At 37.8% G+C, this 19,031-nt stretch overlaps 1 protein-coding gene across 1 annotated transcript in view; it reads right to left on the bottom strand.

Moving 5' to 3' along the window:
* LOC109104275 (1,4-alpha-glucan-branching enzyme-like) overlaps nt 1-19,031 on the bottom strand; it is a 129,696-nt gene that overhangs the window by 63,911 nt on the left and 46,754 nt on the right. Inside the window, exons 8-10 of the mRNA XM_042770918.1 lie at nt 9,016-9,131; nt 8,353-8,480; nt 6,340-6,438 (exon numbers count right to left, since the gene is read on the bottom strand). Of these exons, the coding sequence (XP_042626852.1) occupies nt 6,340-6,438; nt 8,353-8,480; nt 9,016-9,131 (343 nt within the window). The remainder of the gene's footprint in view (nt 1-6,339; nt 6,439-8,352; nt 8,481-9,015; nt 9,132-19,031) is intronic.

Raw genomic sequence — 19,031 nt, forward strand, 5'->3', positions numbered from 1 at the left:
GACACGAAGGAAAACCTTTATATTAGCCCACAGCCAAACAATCAATGGAGAGACAAAAAAGGCAGGGGTGTTGTAACCGTCACTACTGCTGCAATGAAGAGTGTGCTGAAACGAGAACTGAAAGCCATCTCTTCATTTACCGCTCAGGGTTTGTTCTGAGGGGAAATGTCTGTTAGGGAAACCTCTGAATCACACATTCAAAACATCTTATATTTAAACAAGCCTGTTGTAGGCTGGTGTATAACTGCTTTTATGTCAATTTCAGGTTAAAGAACAAGAATAATGGCCAAACAGAACAACACAATGGGACAAACAACAACGTATAAGAAGCACAATATAAGAATTTTACTTAAATAGTAAGGCTGACAAGAGATCAAAATTATTCATTAGGATTAATCACATGATTTATGTATGTTTGTTAAAGTTTGTTTGTTAATGAATTTGTAAATACTTTAATCTCACGAGGACCACAATGTTGTTGTTGTTTATTGTTGTTTAGCGGAATCCAAATCTTCAATACTTATCTTGCTTGATCTGTCCGCTGCTTTTGACACGGTTAACCACCAGATCCTCCTGTCAACCCTACTGACAAAGGGCATCTCAGGAACCGCACTCCAGTGGTTTGAGTCTTACCAATCAGATAGGTCCTTCAAAGTATCTTGAAGAGGTGAGGTGTCCAAGTCGCAACATCTAACTACTGGGGTGCCTCAGGGCTCAGTTCTTGGACCACTTCTCTTCTCTGTCTACACGACATCATTAGGTTCTGTCATTCAGAAACATGGCTTTTCATACCACTGCTATGCTGATGACACTCAACTCTACCTCTCAATCCATCCTGATGATCCGACGGTAACTGCTCGCATCTCAGCTTGTCTAACAGACATTTCTTGCTGGATGAAGGACCATCACCTTCAACTCAACCTTGCCAAGACAGAACCGCTTGTGGTTCCAGCAAACCCATCGTTCCATCACAATTTCACCATCCAGTTAGGCACATCAACCATAACTCCTTCAAAAACAGTCAGAAACCTTGGAGTTATGATTGATGATAAGCTGACTTTCTCAGACCACTTTGCTAAAACTGTCCGGTCCTGCAGATTTGCTTTAAGAAGAAGATCAGGCCCTTTCTTTCAGAACATGCATCACAACTCCTTGTTCAAGCTCTTGTTCTGTCCAGGCTGGACTAATTGCAATGCTCTCTTGGCAGGTCTTCCAGCCAATTCTATCAAACCTTTACAAATAATCCAGAACACGGCAGCAAGATTAATTTTTAATGAGCCGAAAAGAATGCACGTCACACCTCTGTTTATCAATTTGCACTGGCTACCAATAGCTGCTCGCATAAAATTCAAGGCATTGATGTTTGCACTCACTATTCTAATTCTATTCTTAAAAAAAAAAAAAAAAAAAAAAAAAATCTAACTAGCTTTCTAATCTGTTTTCTTTTCATTTATTATACAGTTAACAAAAGCAAAAGAAGACCTTTAACACTAGCTCGCTCTATTCTTTTTCTATTCTATCTTTTTTCTTTTTATTTATTATATTATCTAAAAGCCCTTGCTACGTGTACTGCATTAAGCTAACTGAGACTTGTTATAGCACTTGCATATCATTGCTGTTTTGTTGATTTTGATTGCTTCCATTGTCCTCATTTGTAAGTCGCTTTGGATAAAACCGTCTGTTAAATGACTAAATGTAAATGTTTATTTGGATTGCACTTCAAACTTGTGAATAAGATTAAAACAAAAAAAATCTGTGTGATTATTCTAGTATGTTCTTGATTTGGGTCACAAATATAAAATGTGAGTATAGTGAGTCTTATTCCCCCTATAATTACACCCACAACTCCCTCGTACGAAATTATTACATTTTCTGTACTTTTTATTGCCAGTGTCAGTAACAAAATAAATAAATAAAATCGTGAAATTCTCGTGATGTGTTTTAATATACATACTGAATTTTTTGGCAATTTATCACATCCTATTTTTTTTTTAGTGCCATGACATTCACATTTAGGGCTTTACATAAACCCAAAATACAGATTTGTAATCGACCAATATGGGTTTTTCACATGTTAATTCCAACACTATTACATATTCTCCTTCCAATGGTGAATATGTGACTAAATGGGGACACAAAGGTGTCAGATGGAAGGAATATACCTTATTATGAATCTTCTGGTTCAGGAGGCATGGTTAATTTTGTTATTTTTTGATATTTCAATACTTTGAATGCAATTAATAGCAGTCCTAAAAATACAGTCTGCTTTAGACCCTTAAGTCAATGGAGTGCCATTAACCAAATGAGAGAGGACGAGTCCCAAAATGGAGCATGCTGGGAAATGCAACCCCTAATGAGTGTGAGGTGCAGAGGGCCAGATGGGAAATGCTGCTTCTCTGTTTATCTCCTGGCATTACATACCACACAGCTTCCCCTCAATTATCATCTGACAGTTTAATTTCTGTCTGATTCTAGATTCTATCAGTCTCTCCTCTGAGTGAGAACTCTCTCATGACCCCGTCTTATTGAAACAGAGAGAAAGAAATGATTTGATGTAATGCACAACTGCAAAGCAACATAAAACCCAGTGACTGGTGTGAACATATGAGTCACGGCATTGTGAGGGATGCAAATCTGGGTTACATCTGCATAAAGGCATCGCAATGACTTCTGTGATGGGTTTTCAAATCCACAAAGAATGCCATTAAAGGGATAGTTCACCCAAAAATGCACTGGTCGCTCTTTTCCACAATATTACAGCGGAGCTTCGGTTTCTTTTAAAAAGCTTGAAAGCTCCAGTCATGTTCTTATTTAAGAAGTATTTAAGAAAAATAACAATAACTTTTTATTTTGCATAACAATTGTAAAATTACAATATTATTTATTGCTGTCTAAATTTCTTCTAAGTGCATTATACGTATATTCATGCTTCACTGTGAAACATGCAGTTCATATATTTATTTAATCACAACCTTTGTAATTTGATAATTGCAAGCTGTATCACAATTTGGTTTTATTTGAATAATCGTGCAGCCTATCAGATTCAGTACAAGTTAAACTTAATCAACAGCATTTGTGGCATAATGTTGATTAGCACAAAATTGAATTACCACTTCTACAACCTTTTTATTTTTTTTCTTAAAAAAAGAGCTTACAATGGAAAATAATGTGGCAAAATTGTAAGCATTAATACATTCTCTGTTTTAATAGTACAACCACAAGACATAAACAACTAATTTTAACATGATTTTAGTACGACAAATTTACGTTCTAACCTTTTCTGTATCAAGTTATACACAAACTCTCGCCATGACAACACAATGTCTTAAAACCTAAAAGCTCTAAAACAGATGATTTTAAACCACTTTACTGCTCAAATAATACAGTACAGTTAATGCAAGTCCTTTTTTTTTTAAATTTAGAAGCTTGACATTTTTGCTTAGAAATCCTCCAAAAATTGGCTCCATTCATTTCCAAGGTCCTCACGTTATTCTTGATTTCGGTCTTTTTGTCTAAGTGTGTTTCATGGAATGACCCAAGGGTGTGTAAATATTGATGAATAATTTAGAATTTGAATTTTTGGGTGAACTCTCTCTTTAATGGACTATTATATTAATGCAAATCACTTTAAACGGAGAGCTCCACAGACAGAGGTGACTTCAGACCAATCCAAAGTTAATTTGTATGTTAAGCTGGGAAACAGGGCATAGGTTCGGTCTCTTGCTGATCTCAGCAGCATGTGAGGCATTCTTCACTAGCTCTAATTGTTTCCATTATACTTCAATTTGTTGGACTCGGACAGAAGGGCACTGGCTAAATTAGGGGGCTTTTGTTATACTATCCACTGGAAGCGACAGCGTTTTGGAGTGCTAATCAGATACAATCAGGCAAACTTGTGCTGCAAGCCTTATCTGCTTCTCTTATTAGGACATCTTAATTTCTCAGAGGCTCTCGGATGTAGTCAGGTTGCCATTGCGGCCTCAGAGGTTGGATTAATCAGACAGGTTGGGTGACGTTAAAAGCAGGGCTGGAATACGTGTGGCTATGAGAGAGTTTCTGCAGGCAGCACCGCCCCACTGGAATACCAACTATCAGCTCCTTCTCCTTTAAGGTGATAACTATCAGAAACATAACTACAGTATTATTATTATGATTATTTATTCATGCATTTTTATTGCGGCACAGTATGGACCATGCCTTTGTGAGATTTAGTGTGTCTAAAATATTTGCTGTTGTTTTTGACCTCTGAGCAGGGGAGCATCTCAAACTTTCTTATCAAATATATATTGGCTCACATACATAGATATGAGTCGCACACTCTTCTGCGCACATCTCTATGCACTCTTTTTCTTTCTTCACATCTCTATGCGAGAGCCCTCGATGTCTTTTTCTTTAGCTTCACCCATAAATACTCTGGGCAACTATAAAAAGCAAATAAAAAAAAAAAAGCAGCATGTCATAGCCACTGGGGCTGAAGAGACACCTTTGCAGAGAGTGCAGCACTGAATCAGCCCGCTGGAGCGGAGCCGCAGAGGGTCATATGGGGCAAAGAGAAGCACGCGGCCCAAGGCTGCTGGTCTGGTAAAAAGCCCTGTGTTCTGGTTTGCCTTGTTTAGCAATGCACAGCGATTCTCCATGGAGGCTGTGCGCTCAGCACCAACAGTCACCCCTGCAGTGTACAGGGCACACACTTCTTTTTTGCTTTTATTGTACAAGACTGGCAAGGTAGACAGGAAAGCGGATGGGAAAGTTACAAAATACATGAGAAAAAAAGATCCTTGTAAGAACCACAAGTAAAAAAAAAAAAAAAAAAAATCCTTAAATGATCTTACATGGATCAAAGTAATTCATAACTTAAAGCGTTAGTTCACCCAAAAATGAAAATTATGTCATTAATGACTCACCCTCATGTCATTCCAAACCCGTAAGACCCCCGTTCATCTTCGGAACACAGTCTAAGATATTTTAGATGTAGTCCGAGAGCTTTCTGACCCTCCACTGAAAATGTATGTTCGGTATACTGTCCACGTCCAGAAAGGTAATAAAAACATCATCAAAGTAGTCCATGTGACATCAAAAGTTCCGTTAGAATTTATTGAAGTATCGAAAATACATTTTGGTCCAAAAATAACAAAAATGCATACATTTTCAATGGATGGTCAGAAAGCTCTCGGACTAAATCTAAAATATCTTAAACTGTGTTCTGAAGATGAACGGAGGTCTTACGGGTCTGGAACGACATGAGGGTGAGTCATTAATGACATAATTTTCATTTTTGGCTGAACTAACCCTTTAATGTGATCTTTAGATGCATCTAATAAAAAACTACACATTTTCTGAATCATGTATAGCACTGTTTTGATTTCAAATGCATTAACTGTTACTGTTTCACAAAAAAAAAAAAAAAAAAAAAAACTTTTTTTCGGGGGTCAGGAAGATTAATTTTTAATTTTTATTTGTTTAAATAAATACCCTTATTAAGTAAGGACACATTAAATTGATCAAAAGTGACAGTCAAGACATTTATTACTACAAAAAAGGTTTGTATTTAAAACAAAGGCTGTTCTTTTTAAAGAATCCTGGGGGGGGTAGTTCTGATAGTTCAGTCAGATAGATGTGCTCTGCCTTGTGATGCTACCAAGAAAAGAATCTCCATATATATATATATATATATATATATATATATATATATATATATATATATATATATATATATATATATATATATATATATATATATATATATATATATAATGAGAAGACTTTCATTAATATGCATACCCACAGAAACAGTGCAGAACAAAGGAATGCTTTAGATGAACACAGAAGAAACCCTAATTAAGAAAAATGATTGAAGAATCGCCCATAATTATACTTTTAATTATGCACACTCACAAAAAAAAAAAAAAGACAGAAAAACATTAGAGAAAGTATAGAACGCGTCCTAGACACTATTAATACATATCTGCCTAGAAAAATTGAGATGCGCCCTATTTATCTGATCTGCTGGTTGTCAGTCTAAATTTTGGAACAGGTTCTGGATACTCTATCTTCAAATCTCATTCCCCCGAGAAAAAGACAGAAACACGTTTCGCTTCGGAATTACAAGCAGGACAAGTGCATGATGAATGAGACACTTGATATGGCTTGAGCATGATGTGGCTTAAACAAACTGGCACCATCCAGAGGGAATGTATTGAAATGCGAGTAAAGTGCAGTAAGTTACACTTACAGTAGTTTGGTCCGTGATAAAAGGCTGCATGTTGAATATAATTGAGCTAACGGGACATTCACTTTCATTCATATACATTCATCACTTGATGTTAGAAAAACACTCACTTGAATCCATTTGTCTGGAATGGCCATGGCCAGGCGATAGTCGAAACCCAGACCTCCTTCTGGGACTGGACAGCAAAGGTTGGGCATACCGGACACTTCTTAAAAAAGAATGAATTTCTTAAAAACACAACAATATAGAGAGGTTAGATTTACTGTTAAAGGAATAGTTCACCAAAAAAATAAAATGTGCAATATATATGAGTGTGTGTGTTTAATATAATGAAATTTAAAACTGATATTCCTATCATTTCGATCATTTATTTATATATAAGGAGTGACACTTAAAAAAAAAAAAAAAAAGAAAAAAAAAGAAAAACATTTAATACATTAAAAAGATGTGTAATGTAACGAAAATCAAAATGTAATGATGACTTCAGTCATATCTGGACTAATAAGAGTTAATTTGTTTATATTCACAGAGTGGGTCGCCTCAAGAGGGCCTACATGTTGGGATCACATGACCAGCCAAATGTGTTATTGCTGACAAAATCCAAAAACTCATCAATTTTTGCCACTAATTTTGTTGACTAGATTAACAATGGTCTCCAGCGATTCTAGTCTTTTCTGCTGGGTATCACATAATATGCAGCGCTGTGCGAAATTGAATTAACCGCAGAATACAAAAAGTAGCTGTGATCCTAGTTTCTGTTATATTTGTAGTCTGTTTTATGCTATTTAATTGTTTCCTGCAATGTAAGCAAACTTTAGCAATTCACAGTCCAGCTCTATCAATGGAGCTCATAAAAGAGAATTAGATGATATCTCTGGTGGGCGCTGTCCACTAATTACAAAACACTGAACAAAGTAAGTAAAAAGTAAGTGGTCTCATTAATCATGGCTTTAGACAGAGCCACTAAGTGCTAATTTAATGCACTGTGTCCCGTTGACTCTGAAGGTTAATTCTGTCTTTGTGGAGACGGGATACAGTGTCGCTGTTGACAAGATTAAGGTTATAGAGCCATGACTAAAGGTATTATGGTCATTTCGGATGGTCCTGCTGCATATTCTGAAGAGAGTAGCCAGTACAGAAAAAGAGACACCTTTTTACTTTAGGAAAAGTTCACCCAAAAATGTACACTCCACAATTTAAACTGTTATTTACTGATAATCTTCAGATCTCATTTGTGTTTTTGCATATTTAAATTTGCACGTCACACTAGCATTGTTGACACTTAATATTCCAAAACTGAATATTCGCATACATTATTTCTGGTAGTTAACAGCCACTTTTTATTATCAAATAAATTTCCTATAGTCCTGCACATTTTTTTTTTTTTTTTTTTTTTTTTTTATTATTATTGAATATTAAAACCGTCAATTATGTCAGATTATGGAAGTAAAATGGGGGGAGGATGGGAATTTTCGCAAAGCCAAAATTCACAATGGTTTTAAATTGTAATTAATTTATATTTGCATAAGTTGTTGCCTCTAATTTAAGCTTTTAATACTGTATAAAAATACAATTAAATAATTTATACATGGACTACTCCTTTTTTTTTTTAAGACAATAATTTTATTTAGCAAGGATGCAACTAAACAAAAGTGAAAGTAAAAAATGTATCATGTTACAAAACTTCATTTATTTCAAATAAATGCTGCTCTTTTTTACTTCAAATTCAGATGTGATTCAGATTCTATTCAGATGTAAATGTATCAAAGTTTCCACAAAAATATTAAGCAGTTTTCAACTGATGATAATAATAATGGTTTCTTGACATAATATAATATAATATAATATAATATAATATAATATAATATAATATAATATAATATAATATAATATAATATAATATAATATAATAATGAAAATCTTACGGGGAGTATGTGGGAAACCTGTTTGAAAACAGTCATACTGTTGCAGTATAAGCCATGGCTGTTGGGAACTATGACAATAATGTTGTATTACCGTCATCTCAAAGCCCCAGAAAAAGAACAGGAGCAATTCAGTTCAAGAACTGCTGAGCTCACATTTCATAAATATGTGCTGTTGTCAGAAAACGACATGCGGCTTACCTCTGCAATAGTGATGCAGTCTTCATAGAGGGTGTGCAAAATATGGTTTGCCAACATGAGGTAGACAAGAGCATCCTCGTCTACCTGGAGACCAAAGTATTCAGCATAATCCCCAGAAAATCCTGATCCTGGGAATCAGGGAACATGAAGATAAAATCAGATTCCACAACTGATGGTTACATTTTAATAATAATTAATTAGCAATTACGCAACTCATTTTAAAAAGAGCTATGAAGAAACCAACTCGCAACAACCCCTTTTTTTGTGTGTGAATCTAAAGTCATGTTTGGTTAAAATGATGTAGCATTTAGTCAAAGCGATCTTTGAAAACCTACTGAAAATCATTAGGAGCATCACTGTCACAAAATTAAAAAGAAAAGCGAAAAACGCCAGGATAACATTTGCCACACTACTTGTGTAATTAATTTCTTGCTTGAAAGAACTTGTATCACATGCTTTCCCTGCTTAATTCTGTTCATTTATGAGAGTTTACATTACATGCTTGCAAGTCTACTGAAACTGCCCTTGAAACGGCTGCTCTTCCAATACGCTTTTCTACCTGTTCTACAATAAGGGCCTGTGTCATTTAAAAGGGAAGAAGGTTCTTAATGTCCAGCAATTATAAGTAAAGAACATTACATGCTTAATTTTCCATGGACATACCGATCCCGTGATGATGGTAGAGCATGGATGTCACTCCATCAAACCTAAATCCATCAAATCTGTACTCCTCCAACCACCAGCGCAGGTTCGACAGGAGAAATCGCAACACCTCCCAGCTACACACACACACACACACACACACAAACATGAACAGTTATTATTCTCTTCTGACAGGATTATACTGTATTTATAATCACATTGCTCATCTCATCATTACACAGGGAAACACCATTGAGAAAATTTTTCATAATCTAGAAAGCCGATAAATCTGCTTACAGTATATAACTTATATCAGATTATTAGTTATTCACATATTTTAATCATATATTTTAATATGAACTTGTGTGATCTGTTAACCATGTTTGCTTATGACTCCTGAATAAACATTATTTTAAAGCAGGGTTCTTCAGCAGGGGTCCGCCAATTATTATTGTTTGATGTAATGTAAATACGCATTAAACCAAAGTACAATATTATATTAACCTCAGTAAAAAGCTTAAAACTCAGCTAAATGTTTCACTGTACCTCCTGCAATGCATTTAGTCAAATTTAAATATCACATAGTTTATGACTCTAAACATCAATAAGGGTTATTTGAAAGGCTTTGCAATGCAGCACCATAAAGTACTGCATATAAATATATTAATATGCAAATTATTGCATGTTATTATAAGCCAGGCTTAAAATGCTATAATCAGATTTATGCAACATGTTCTGCTCCATCTCTCTGCTCACCAAGGGGTCCCCCAGTTTTAAATGGTTACTCCTGAAATATCACAAACTTTTATAATAAGACCAGCATTCAATTTAGCATAATGAAAGGAGCAGTTTCAGCTAGACAGTGCGGTTTTGTACCAAACTTTCAGGAAGACTTGAGTTGTGGTTCAGGTTCTTAGGCACCAGGCAATATAATTAATCTAGCTGACATCATCACATTCTGGGATGTGTTGCTTCCCAGACGGCGAGAACTCGGCACTGCCTGGAAGTGCAGTAGTATTGCGTTCACAGAGTTAGGATTTCACATGATACAGCGTGAAAGATACCTGAAGCAGCACACATACTATTTTAGCTCTAGAATGTGACTCTGGGAAACATTTTCCTTCTCTTTGTTTCCCCTAGGAATGAGGTTCTCAAATTTGGAGGCGCTGACAGAATATTAAAATATTATGTGAAAGGTGAACTCAGTGTTACGATCCACAAAATGCAGAAACGTACCATTAAGTGAGTGACTATAATTGCTGAAACTGTCTGTTTGCACTCTTGTTTGCAGACTCATTTGGCAGGAATAGTTTCTTTCAAAAAGTTCAAAAAAAGTTTTTTGATGGAAGTTTTTGAGGAACCCCTTCAGCTCATAAAACCTTAATTCATAAGCTAAGTAGAATTTGCATAATTGTAATACATATATATATATTTCGCAACTGAAGTTTTTATTATTCATTTTTATGTACATTTCTGCTATTTTTTTTTTATAATGGCCAATTTGGCTATTCATTTACACATTCATTTTTTTTTTTTTTTTTTTTTTTTTTATAATGGCCATTTTTAACATCCTTAAAAACCCAAACCTTTGAAAACAGGTTTCAAGTACCAGTTTTTGAAAAGGATGTGTAAACTACAGAAACATAAATGTCATGGGCATGTGCATTACGTGTTCAGTGTAAAGGAAAGCGCATAGTGTTTCTTTACAAAGTGACATCGCCAGCTACTGGCCTGGCATGCATAATACAGCTTTTTAAGTTGTCCTCGCGGATCTGTGTGAATGGGGATTGTTTTGATAGCACTGTCGTCTATGCATGTAACTTTTCAAAAATGTTTTTAGCACATTGTTGTCAAGTAAACGTACCCTCATTCAAGATGGTCACCCAGATTTGTCACGTTTTCCAATATAAAGCTGCTTGGTTTGAAAGTGATTCATTCATTGGTACACTACTGACAAATTATGTCCACATTTTTGCTGAAAATTTACTAATATGACCACACCTATGTTATGTTTTAAGAACAGACAGTAGATAAGTGATGCCAGTGGTGGTATGTAGTGTCCCAAGAATTCAGGGAACTCCTGCCTTTAATGGTATTTTAATCTATGCAAATGTTTTGAAACCCCCTCGTATATTTTTGACAAGCTGTACCTGCAAGTGCGACTCCCTCCATCCATGTTTGAAACCAAAAAAAATAATACCAATGCGCTCTATCTCCTCATCAGGCAACCCAATCAGCTTCCTGTGGCATGTGGCTATGAGCATAAATTAACTGTCAGGATGAGAAATTGGAATCAACTCATCCCTAAAGTATGTCTGTATCCTGGCGTTTGGATGATATGTGTAGGCACTTGTGACCAGCCCCCTCCAGCTGAGCATCCTCAACAACTTGGAGTAATGGCCACGTTGCCATAGTAACTTTATTAAAATGCAAGCACAGGGGTCCTCTTGCATTGTGCGAAGCACACATGGAACAATTTAAAGCACCTCAACCATGTGAAGCCAAATTAAAGTGCGCGAAAGAACACCATCATCTCGCCTGAGAGTTTTATAAATGCCAAGCGTTCGATTCACACTACGGCATCCTTGATGTTATTGTCAGAAGAAGGACAATATGACACTTACGATGCAGCCGGTTCTGGCCAGTGGCCCCAACGGAGATGGGCTTGCGCTAACCCTACATCCTAAACTCTCTTTAACCTCGATTCTTCTCTTCTTAACTTCTACAACAATGATAAGAGGCCCAGGTAGCAGAAATTAAGAAAATATGGAAATGAACCATCTTTTGACACTCACACTGGAACTTGAAGCTATTCAGAATAACGTATGAACCTCCTCACACAAGCAAGTCTGCAGAACTGTGAAGATGTCTGATAACATTAGCACGGTATAAGGAGCTACAGCCTTCATTTGGAGTCATTCTGTGCTTCGGCTTAATACATTCAGCACCGTGCTGATCTAGGCAGCAACATTCATGTATGCTAAATCAAATATATGGATACAAGTCCCTGTCAGTCAGGTGCAAATCCCCCAGAGGTTCTTCCAGGACTGAGCAGTTTGCAATTGGTTCTGCATGAGGAGTGAATCAGCGCCAGGGTAGATTGTAGTTTTCCAAGCCATGGGGGAAAATACTTATGTAGATATCCATGGTGCAGTTTCATAAAGTTGCAAATGGTGAGTTTACAACTCTGGGTTTGCCCTCTCAATACTAGGGAGCTGTTGTAATCTGATAAGTGTGCGGCATGGGTGGTCACGCAGAGCTGAGGGTGATAAATAGATTATACTGTGATCAACACACGATGCAGAGGCCAAACACACAATGTGTTATCGTGGGACTGAGGTAAAGCCATGACAAAGCCACACCTGCACATTAAAGCCATAGGAATGACTGCTATTCCTTGTGGGTAAGTCTTGTCAGGAAGGTTATCCAACAGGGAGTGCAGTGGGCAAAAAGCTTCTGTCAGGTGAGATGTGAAGGTAAAGCAAGGCTACTCAGCTTTGGAAAGCTCAGGGGCCACAGGTTCCCTTTAGCCTCAGGGCCCGCACTTAATTTAAGTATTTATTTTATATTAAAGAAGCAATCAGATTGTGTGGTTAGCACATGGTATGATCAAAATGTAATAATTAGTAACACTTTTATTAATCTTGGTTAATAATTTCTATGTATAATATTACATTTGAACATTTTAAAGGGGTCATATTATGCGATTTCAAGTTTTCCTTCCTCTTTGGAGTGTTACAAGCTGTTCGTGCATAGATAAGATCCCTAAAGTTGCAAAGACTAAAGTCTCAAACCCAAAGAGATATTCTTTATAAAATGCTGTGTTTCGGTGTGAAAGTGAAACTACTTTGTTTGGCCTTCCAAAAGAGGACACAACTAGAAATCAGTGGTTAAGTTGTATTTAGAACACTGTTCCAGAACAGTTCAACCCAAATATTCAGATGTGTGCAGCACATTTTACGGAGGACTGTTTCCTGAACGTGGGAGAGTAGCCAACAAAGCCGTCTGTGAACAAAGGGTGTTTCTATAAAGTGGGGCAGTTCCAACTTTGCAAGTAGAGTTTGGCGCTTCTGACTCACAGCCTGTAAGTACGTTTTCATATTAAAATGATTTGCCACTGACGATTCAAACACGAGTTTTGGGCAGTGTAGAGTAGTGCTTGTTGTTTGTCATTTCTCCAATCATGCAACGCAACATGTAAAAAGACAGTATAAGTCATCATAATCAGTAATTATGTCCCCACTGGATGCAACAAATGCCTCGTTTGTAATGGGTTTTATTGTTTTTGTCTCGTCTCGGGAGACGGCGTCACAGTATGATAAGGGGCGTAACATTTCCATCACACGTTTGAGGTATTCGGCCAATCATAACGCACTGGATAGCTGGCCAATCAGCATACACCTCGCTTTTCATGAACGATGAGCTTTTTTCAAATTAATGTGTTTCAGAAAGGTGGGGCATAGAGGAGAAACAATAATGTACATTACGTGGGAAAACAATGTGTTTTTTGAATCTTAAACCGCATAAACACACAACACATTTGCATTACACCAAATACACAAAATAATGTTCTTTTTAAGAACGTCATATGAACCCTTTAAGTTGTATAATTGAATATTACTTACCGTAATGTTTCACGAATGAGCATGAATTAACAGGAAACTATTGTACATAAATTTATATTAACGTAGATTAACCCTGTAAAACCTGAAATGTAATAGTCTACGTTTTTTAAAAAAGTGTTTTGTCTGTTGAACATTTAGACAAAATCATTAAAATAATAATAAAATATGCATAGTAGTATAGTAAATATGAGAAAAAATATATAATTATATTGAAGTAAATAATTAGTAATTGAATAAAAAAAAATTATATGTATATGGGTATTTAGATGGGGAACTGTTATTTATGTGCATATCATAATAAAATTTGATGATTTCATTAAATTATTTGGCGATAAACGTATTAAGGTGAACAAATCACAACGCTAAGTTAAAATGATAACAAAATCAATACCTCAAATACTTGCTGTTTTATGTTTGATGCATTTTCATCATGATTGTTCTACAGATAATGAATGAAATATTAATCAAGTATAAGCTGCTTAAATGTAGTACATTTTGAAAAAGCAATGACAATAAAAAAGCAATGGCACTAAAAAAAAAAGTTGCGTAAATTAGCAAAACTTTCTTAGCAAAAAATGTGCATTGTGATTTGGAGGTGAATATTTCAGGAATTATTATTATTAAAAGTCTATTATTATTACATTAATAATTATTAAAAGTCCTTCAACTTTATGAAAAGCATGGATAATCCACTAGGGGGCAGAAGACATGTAATAGAGCACATACTATGTACACTTTCTTGGGAAAGTATGTCTCATGTTGATGACATCACTGATGCCATACAACACCATGTATTAAATACGATACATACAACTAACATGGTGAGAACACCACACTGTAAACTGCAGTTGCCACATCATTGACATCACACAGGACACAAAAAGCTACTTGAGACCAGCATGTTGAGTAACACTAGCCGCGTTTCCACTGTAGGGCCAAAAGCGGGCGTGCTAGTGCGTGCCAGAGCCAGTCGCATTTCCACTGTCACTACCGGTGCTTGATCGTGCCTCGGTGGTGCTTCCTCGGGGCCAACGGCCTGGGTTTTTTGGCCCGACGAAAACCTTGGGCCAAAGCGGGCCAGCTGGGGCTAGAGGAGTGATTATGAACAAAGGCGGAGTTTCTCCACGCCTGGAGAGCATCAGCGCCGCGGATCATTTCAGAAAGCTAACAGCTATAACACCAGCATTAAAAACTTTTTAAAATAAGTTGAGCTCAAAACTCACTTTCAGTCAGCAGTGAGTGTTTGAAATAACTTGATCCGATGTGGATTATAATCACCATACAAGGTCAGAAATATTTATAAGCGATGCAAAACAATATGCACGCTAGGCAGTAATGTCACCATAGTAAACATGGTAAATACGACCACTTGAAGAAATCACACGTCAGCTTCTTATCACAATCGTGTATTTATTTAGTAACATATTTTATCTGTCATAAGTCTCATCTCAAATTTAGAGTTTTCTGATAACTTTTTTTTTGTTGGTGAAATGATAGGGATGCGTGACGTTGTTCCTGAGAGGCATGTAAAGGGCGGGTTTTAGTAAAGCGCAGCAGAGCTTCTGGCCTAACGGTGGAAAGGCAGCACAATTTTGGCCTCGGTGCTACAGGCCCGAGGCTATTAACCACGCCTGGCCCGTTTAAAGCAATGGCTCGCACTGGCCCGACAGTGGAAAAGTGGCTACTGAGGTTAAGGAGTGACTTACCGACAACACTATGGCTACAAATTGCCAAACGGGCCAGTTTTCGCCTTAACCAGATTACACACGACTTCAAGGGTGTCTGGAAGGACGGTAAAATGCTGTTTTATTTGATTATGAGTCTCCCTTTATGATTTCCCCACATCGCTACCATTTACCATGAGTGCTCAATGACAACATATACAATGAATATCAATGACATGGCTTGCATTGGTAGTCAAGCCCTTTAACGCAAGAAAAAAAAAGCCATGTGACATTTCCTCAGAGCCAAATAGCTGATAATCTGTCTCAACACCACATTCATCCTTGGAGAAAGAATGACAGGAAAAAGACAAGTGTGATGATAAACATAAAATGACCTTGCTACACAGTTTGCCAAATCTGTCATAAGCACTAGTTCCCAGACAGTTACGAATTAACATTACAAGAATACTCTAAAACCGAGGATAATCTCTCAACGGGGATACGCTGACCTTATTTGCATTTCTTCTACCTGATATTGCTACCCAGTCTCAGGATGTAAGGAAGATCGCAGGTAGAGGAAACGTATAAATCCCTGTATCCTCAACATTACAGTCAACCTGCATGAGAACAAATAAATTTACAACCTTGACAGGTCATTTCACACAAGGCGCAGCGGTGAAACGATGACATCTGACAGTCTGAGAGATGGCGAACAGCCGGGCCTTGTGGGAAACGACGGTTGAGGCACCTCATTTCACGCATCTCACATGCTGTGCCTGTCCTATTGGTAAAACGGCTTCTTCACTCATTCAATAAGAGACAAGCAGAGCAGATTAATGTTTATTGGGGAAGAGATGGATAACACCTGGATAAAGTGATGTGACAAGTGCCACCGTCGCATCATTTTTTGTTGCTCTGGAATTCGTCCAGAACTGTCAGAATTAGCATTCTCCATCAACATCCAGCTGTGCCTCTGGTGAATTCAGGCATTTGTCTCAATAGAAAGTTTATTAAGTCTCATTGAGAGGTGACGGGAGAACATGCAATGCAAGGAATGAATATCCAAGGAGGGGGAACCGCTTTATGGGCACGGGACCTTATCCACCATTGTCATTGGAAATCTTTCACAAAGGCAGAGTATAATTTGACGTTATTTGCACAGCATACCAAGTGTGCCCCACAAAGTCATTAAACCTGTGCATTCCTCTTAGTCAGGATTAAAATAAAAAAGAGCAATAAGCCTTGGTGAATGTAATGCGCGATCGAAATGTGGCTAGCCTCGGGTCGGGCTCCGTTTGATGTGCAGAGGGATTCCGGTGATGACTGATGAAAAATGGATGCAAATGAGCCAATACAGCAGGAGACTGAAAGAAGGGATGGATAAGCGTGGAAAGAGCCTTCTGAAGTCACACATCTGAGACCTCTCGAGCGCCAGAGAGAGGGCACACAGCGGCGATGGCCGAGAGGAAGTGCGCCTGCCCTTCAGGAGACGGGTGGAGAGGAGCGTTGTGGCGGCACAGAGGATTAATTTCCTCGCCTTCACAAGGTGTCCTTGCTGCTCTTTGAAACAGCCTATTAGAGGATCCACAGGAAGCCATGAAGTGCGGCCCAGCGGATGTCTCTGGGCTAGTTAGATCTCCACTACAAGGGCTAAGACCTCAAACACTGGCTGTTCGCATTTCCCAGTAGATGCCACAGAAACACGGTGCATAACAGCTAAACAGAGTATGCACCAGATGTTTCCATAAAATCGCCTTGTGTTCATGACTTCTGCATGTCAAAACAGTGACTTCCACACGTTGAAGACAACTAAACAGGGAAAGTGGATACAATTGAATCTGTCAGTCGTCATGCATTTCAATAGACTGTTTTGATAGACCAAGAAACATAAATGAAAATTACAATGAAGGGACGGCGTTCAGCAGTAGGGGATAGCTTGCTTCTATGTGAAACTGATGGAAGCAACTTAGTTTGGGGTCAACTGTGAAGGACTATTCCCAACCTGACACACTGCCCCACTTTTCAAGGAGGCATTTTGACTGGGACAAGTTAAGTTTGTCGTCAAGATTGTCTTAAAGTTGTGTAAATTGTTATGTGAAGTCATGTGAAAGTTAGGTTGTGATGGACTAAGAAACTGAAATCACAATGCAGGGATTTTGTCTATGCAACCAACAGTGATCAGCAGTAGTGGCTTGCTTGCTTGTATATGTGAAACTGATGGAAGAAACTTAGTTTGCGGTTGATTGGCAAGGACTATTTTCCATCTGACACACCGTCCCACTTCTCAAGGGAGATTTTTGTCTGGAACTTGGAGGCTGCAGATCAAGATCACCGTCAAACATCTCAAATTTATTCAACTTGTTTTCTTCCAACCAACCATTTGTTCTCGATAGTTCCTGCACCAAGAAAGTCCTTTATTTCCATTTCATTTTGAATCAAGGGACCACACTGATTGTTTGATTCTGCTAAAAAGAGTCCCTTCCTTTCAAGAAACACCACATGTACCTTCCACTGATGTCAATGGCGCATCTGTTGTGACATTCGCCAATGCCTGTTTCAAAGTTGCTTGTTTAAACAATGCTGTGCAATTGCAGTTGCTACCAGGAACGGCCCTTAGACAATTCTTCTTCTCAAAAGCAGGAATTAATAGAGAGCCCGACACTGAGATGCATCCAAACAAACGGCAATGAGAAAAACAGAAAAATGAACCGGTGATGACACGGGGGCGTTCCTTCGGGCTTTTACAAATGACTCTTCAGATGGCTGCGGGCTGTGGCATATGTCTGCGGCCCATCTAATGAGTCCCTCTGAAAACGGCACAAGCTCAATAAGTAATGAAACTGCAGCTTGGCTCTTATTACCGAATCTCTGCGCCGTCTGACATTAACACTGGATAATGTATTGGCGGCAGCAGCTTTTGGCATGCGCTTATTAAATGTGGGTTCAAAAAGGCATTGATAGACTCCACGGAGGCGGCCGGTCTGTCTCTTAATGTGTGATGAGATGAGCTTACAGCCGTGGAAGGAGAAGAAGAGAAACTTAATTATCACGCGCTGCAAGAGCTCCAATCAATAGGTTCAGGTTTACCGTAAGGGCCATTAGGGTCAGAGCCAGCTAGCGGCTATAGTGTCGTACGCTTTTGTAGAGCTTACCACTGGATGACAGTAATGATTTGGAGAACAGAGCGTCGGGTGGCATCCGTGCAGCCGCATACATTTTGCGTGTGAATGGAAGCCAGAACTGTTCAGAGCAAAGGATTGTAAACACGTCTCTCATACTGTGACACACAAGGGCACTTTGAGCTACTACAAATTTAAAACCCATTTACATCAATTGTTGTTCTTTAGTTCATTTACACACATGATGTTTTGCAGTTAGAGATTCTCATTTTGATATGCTGAGTCTTTCATTATTGAAGCTCTCATGGGGCATGTCTGAGACGTGTTAAGCTTAAATGAGAACACACACTCTTAGATGTAGACTGTCATACATGGGCTTTGTTCATTTTGTTTTAAATGTATGTGTACTTGATCAGGGATTTGCATGTTTCTGAGCTTGAAAAAAACCCCAAAAAGGATTATGTCGTTACTTTCTAGGGAATTAACTTTATGTGCTTAACAGAATTTCTGTGCTGATGCCAAAAACAAGCTCACAGCTGTTACTGATTGATCATCATAGCAGACTGTGATAAAAGACGATGCAAATGCCATGGGCATTAAATAAAGACTTATAGGCTACATAAAAGTTT

The sequence above is a fragment of the Cyprinus carpio genome, chromosome A15, assembly GCF_018340385.1.
Source record: "Cyprinus carpio isolate SPL01 chromosome A15, ASM1834038v1, whole genome shotgun sequence".
Taxonomy (NCBI): domain Eukaryota; kingdom Metazoa; phylum Chordata; class Actinopteri; order Cypriniformes; family Cyprinidae; genus Cyprinus; species Cyprinus carpio.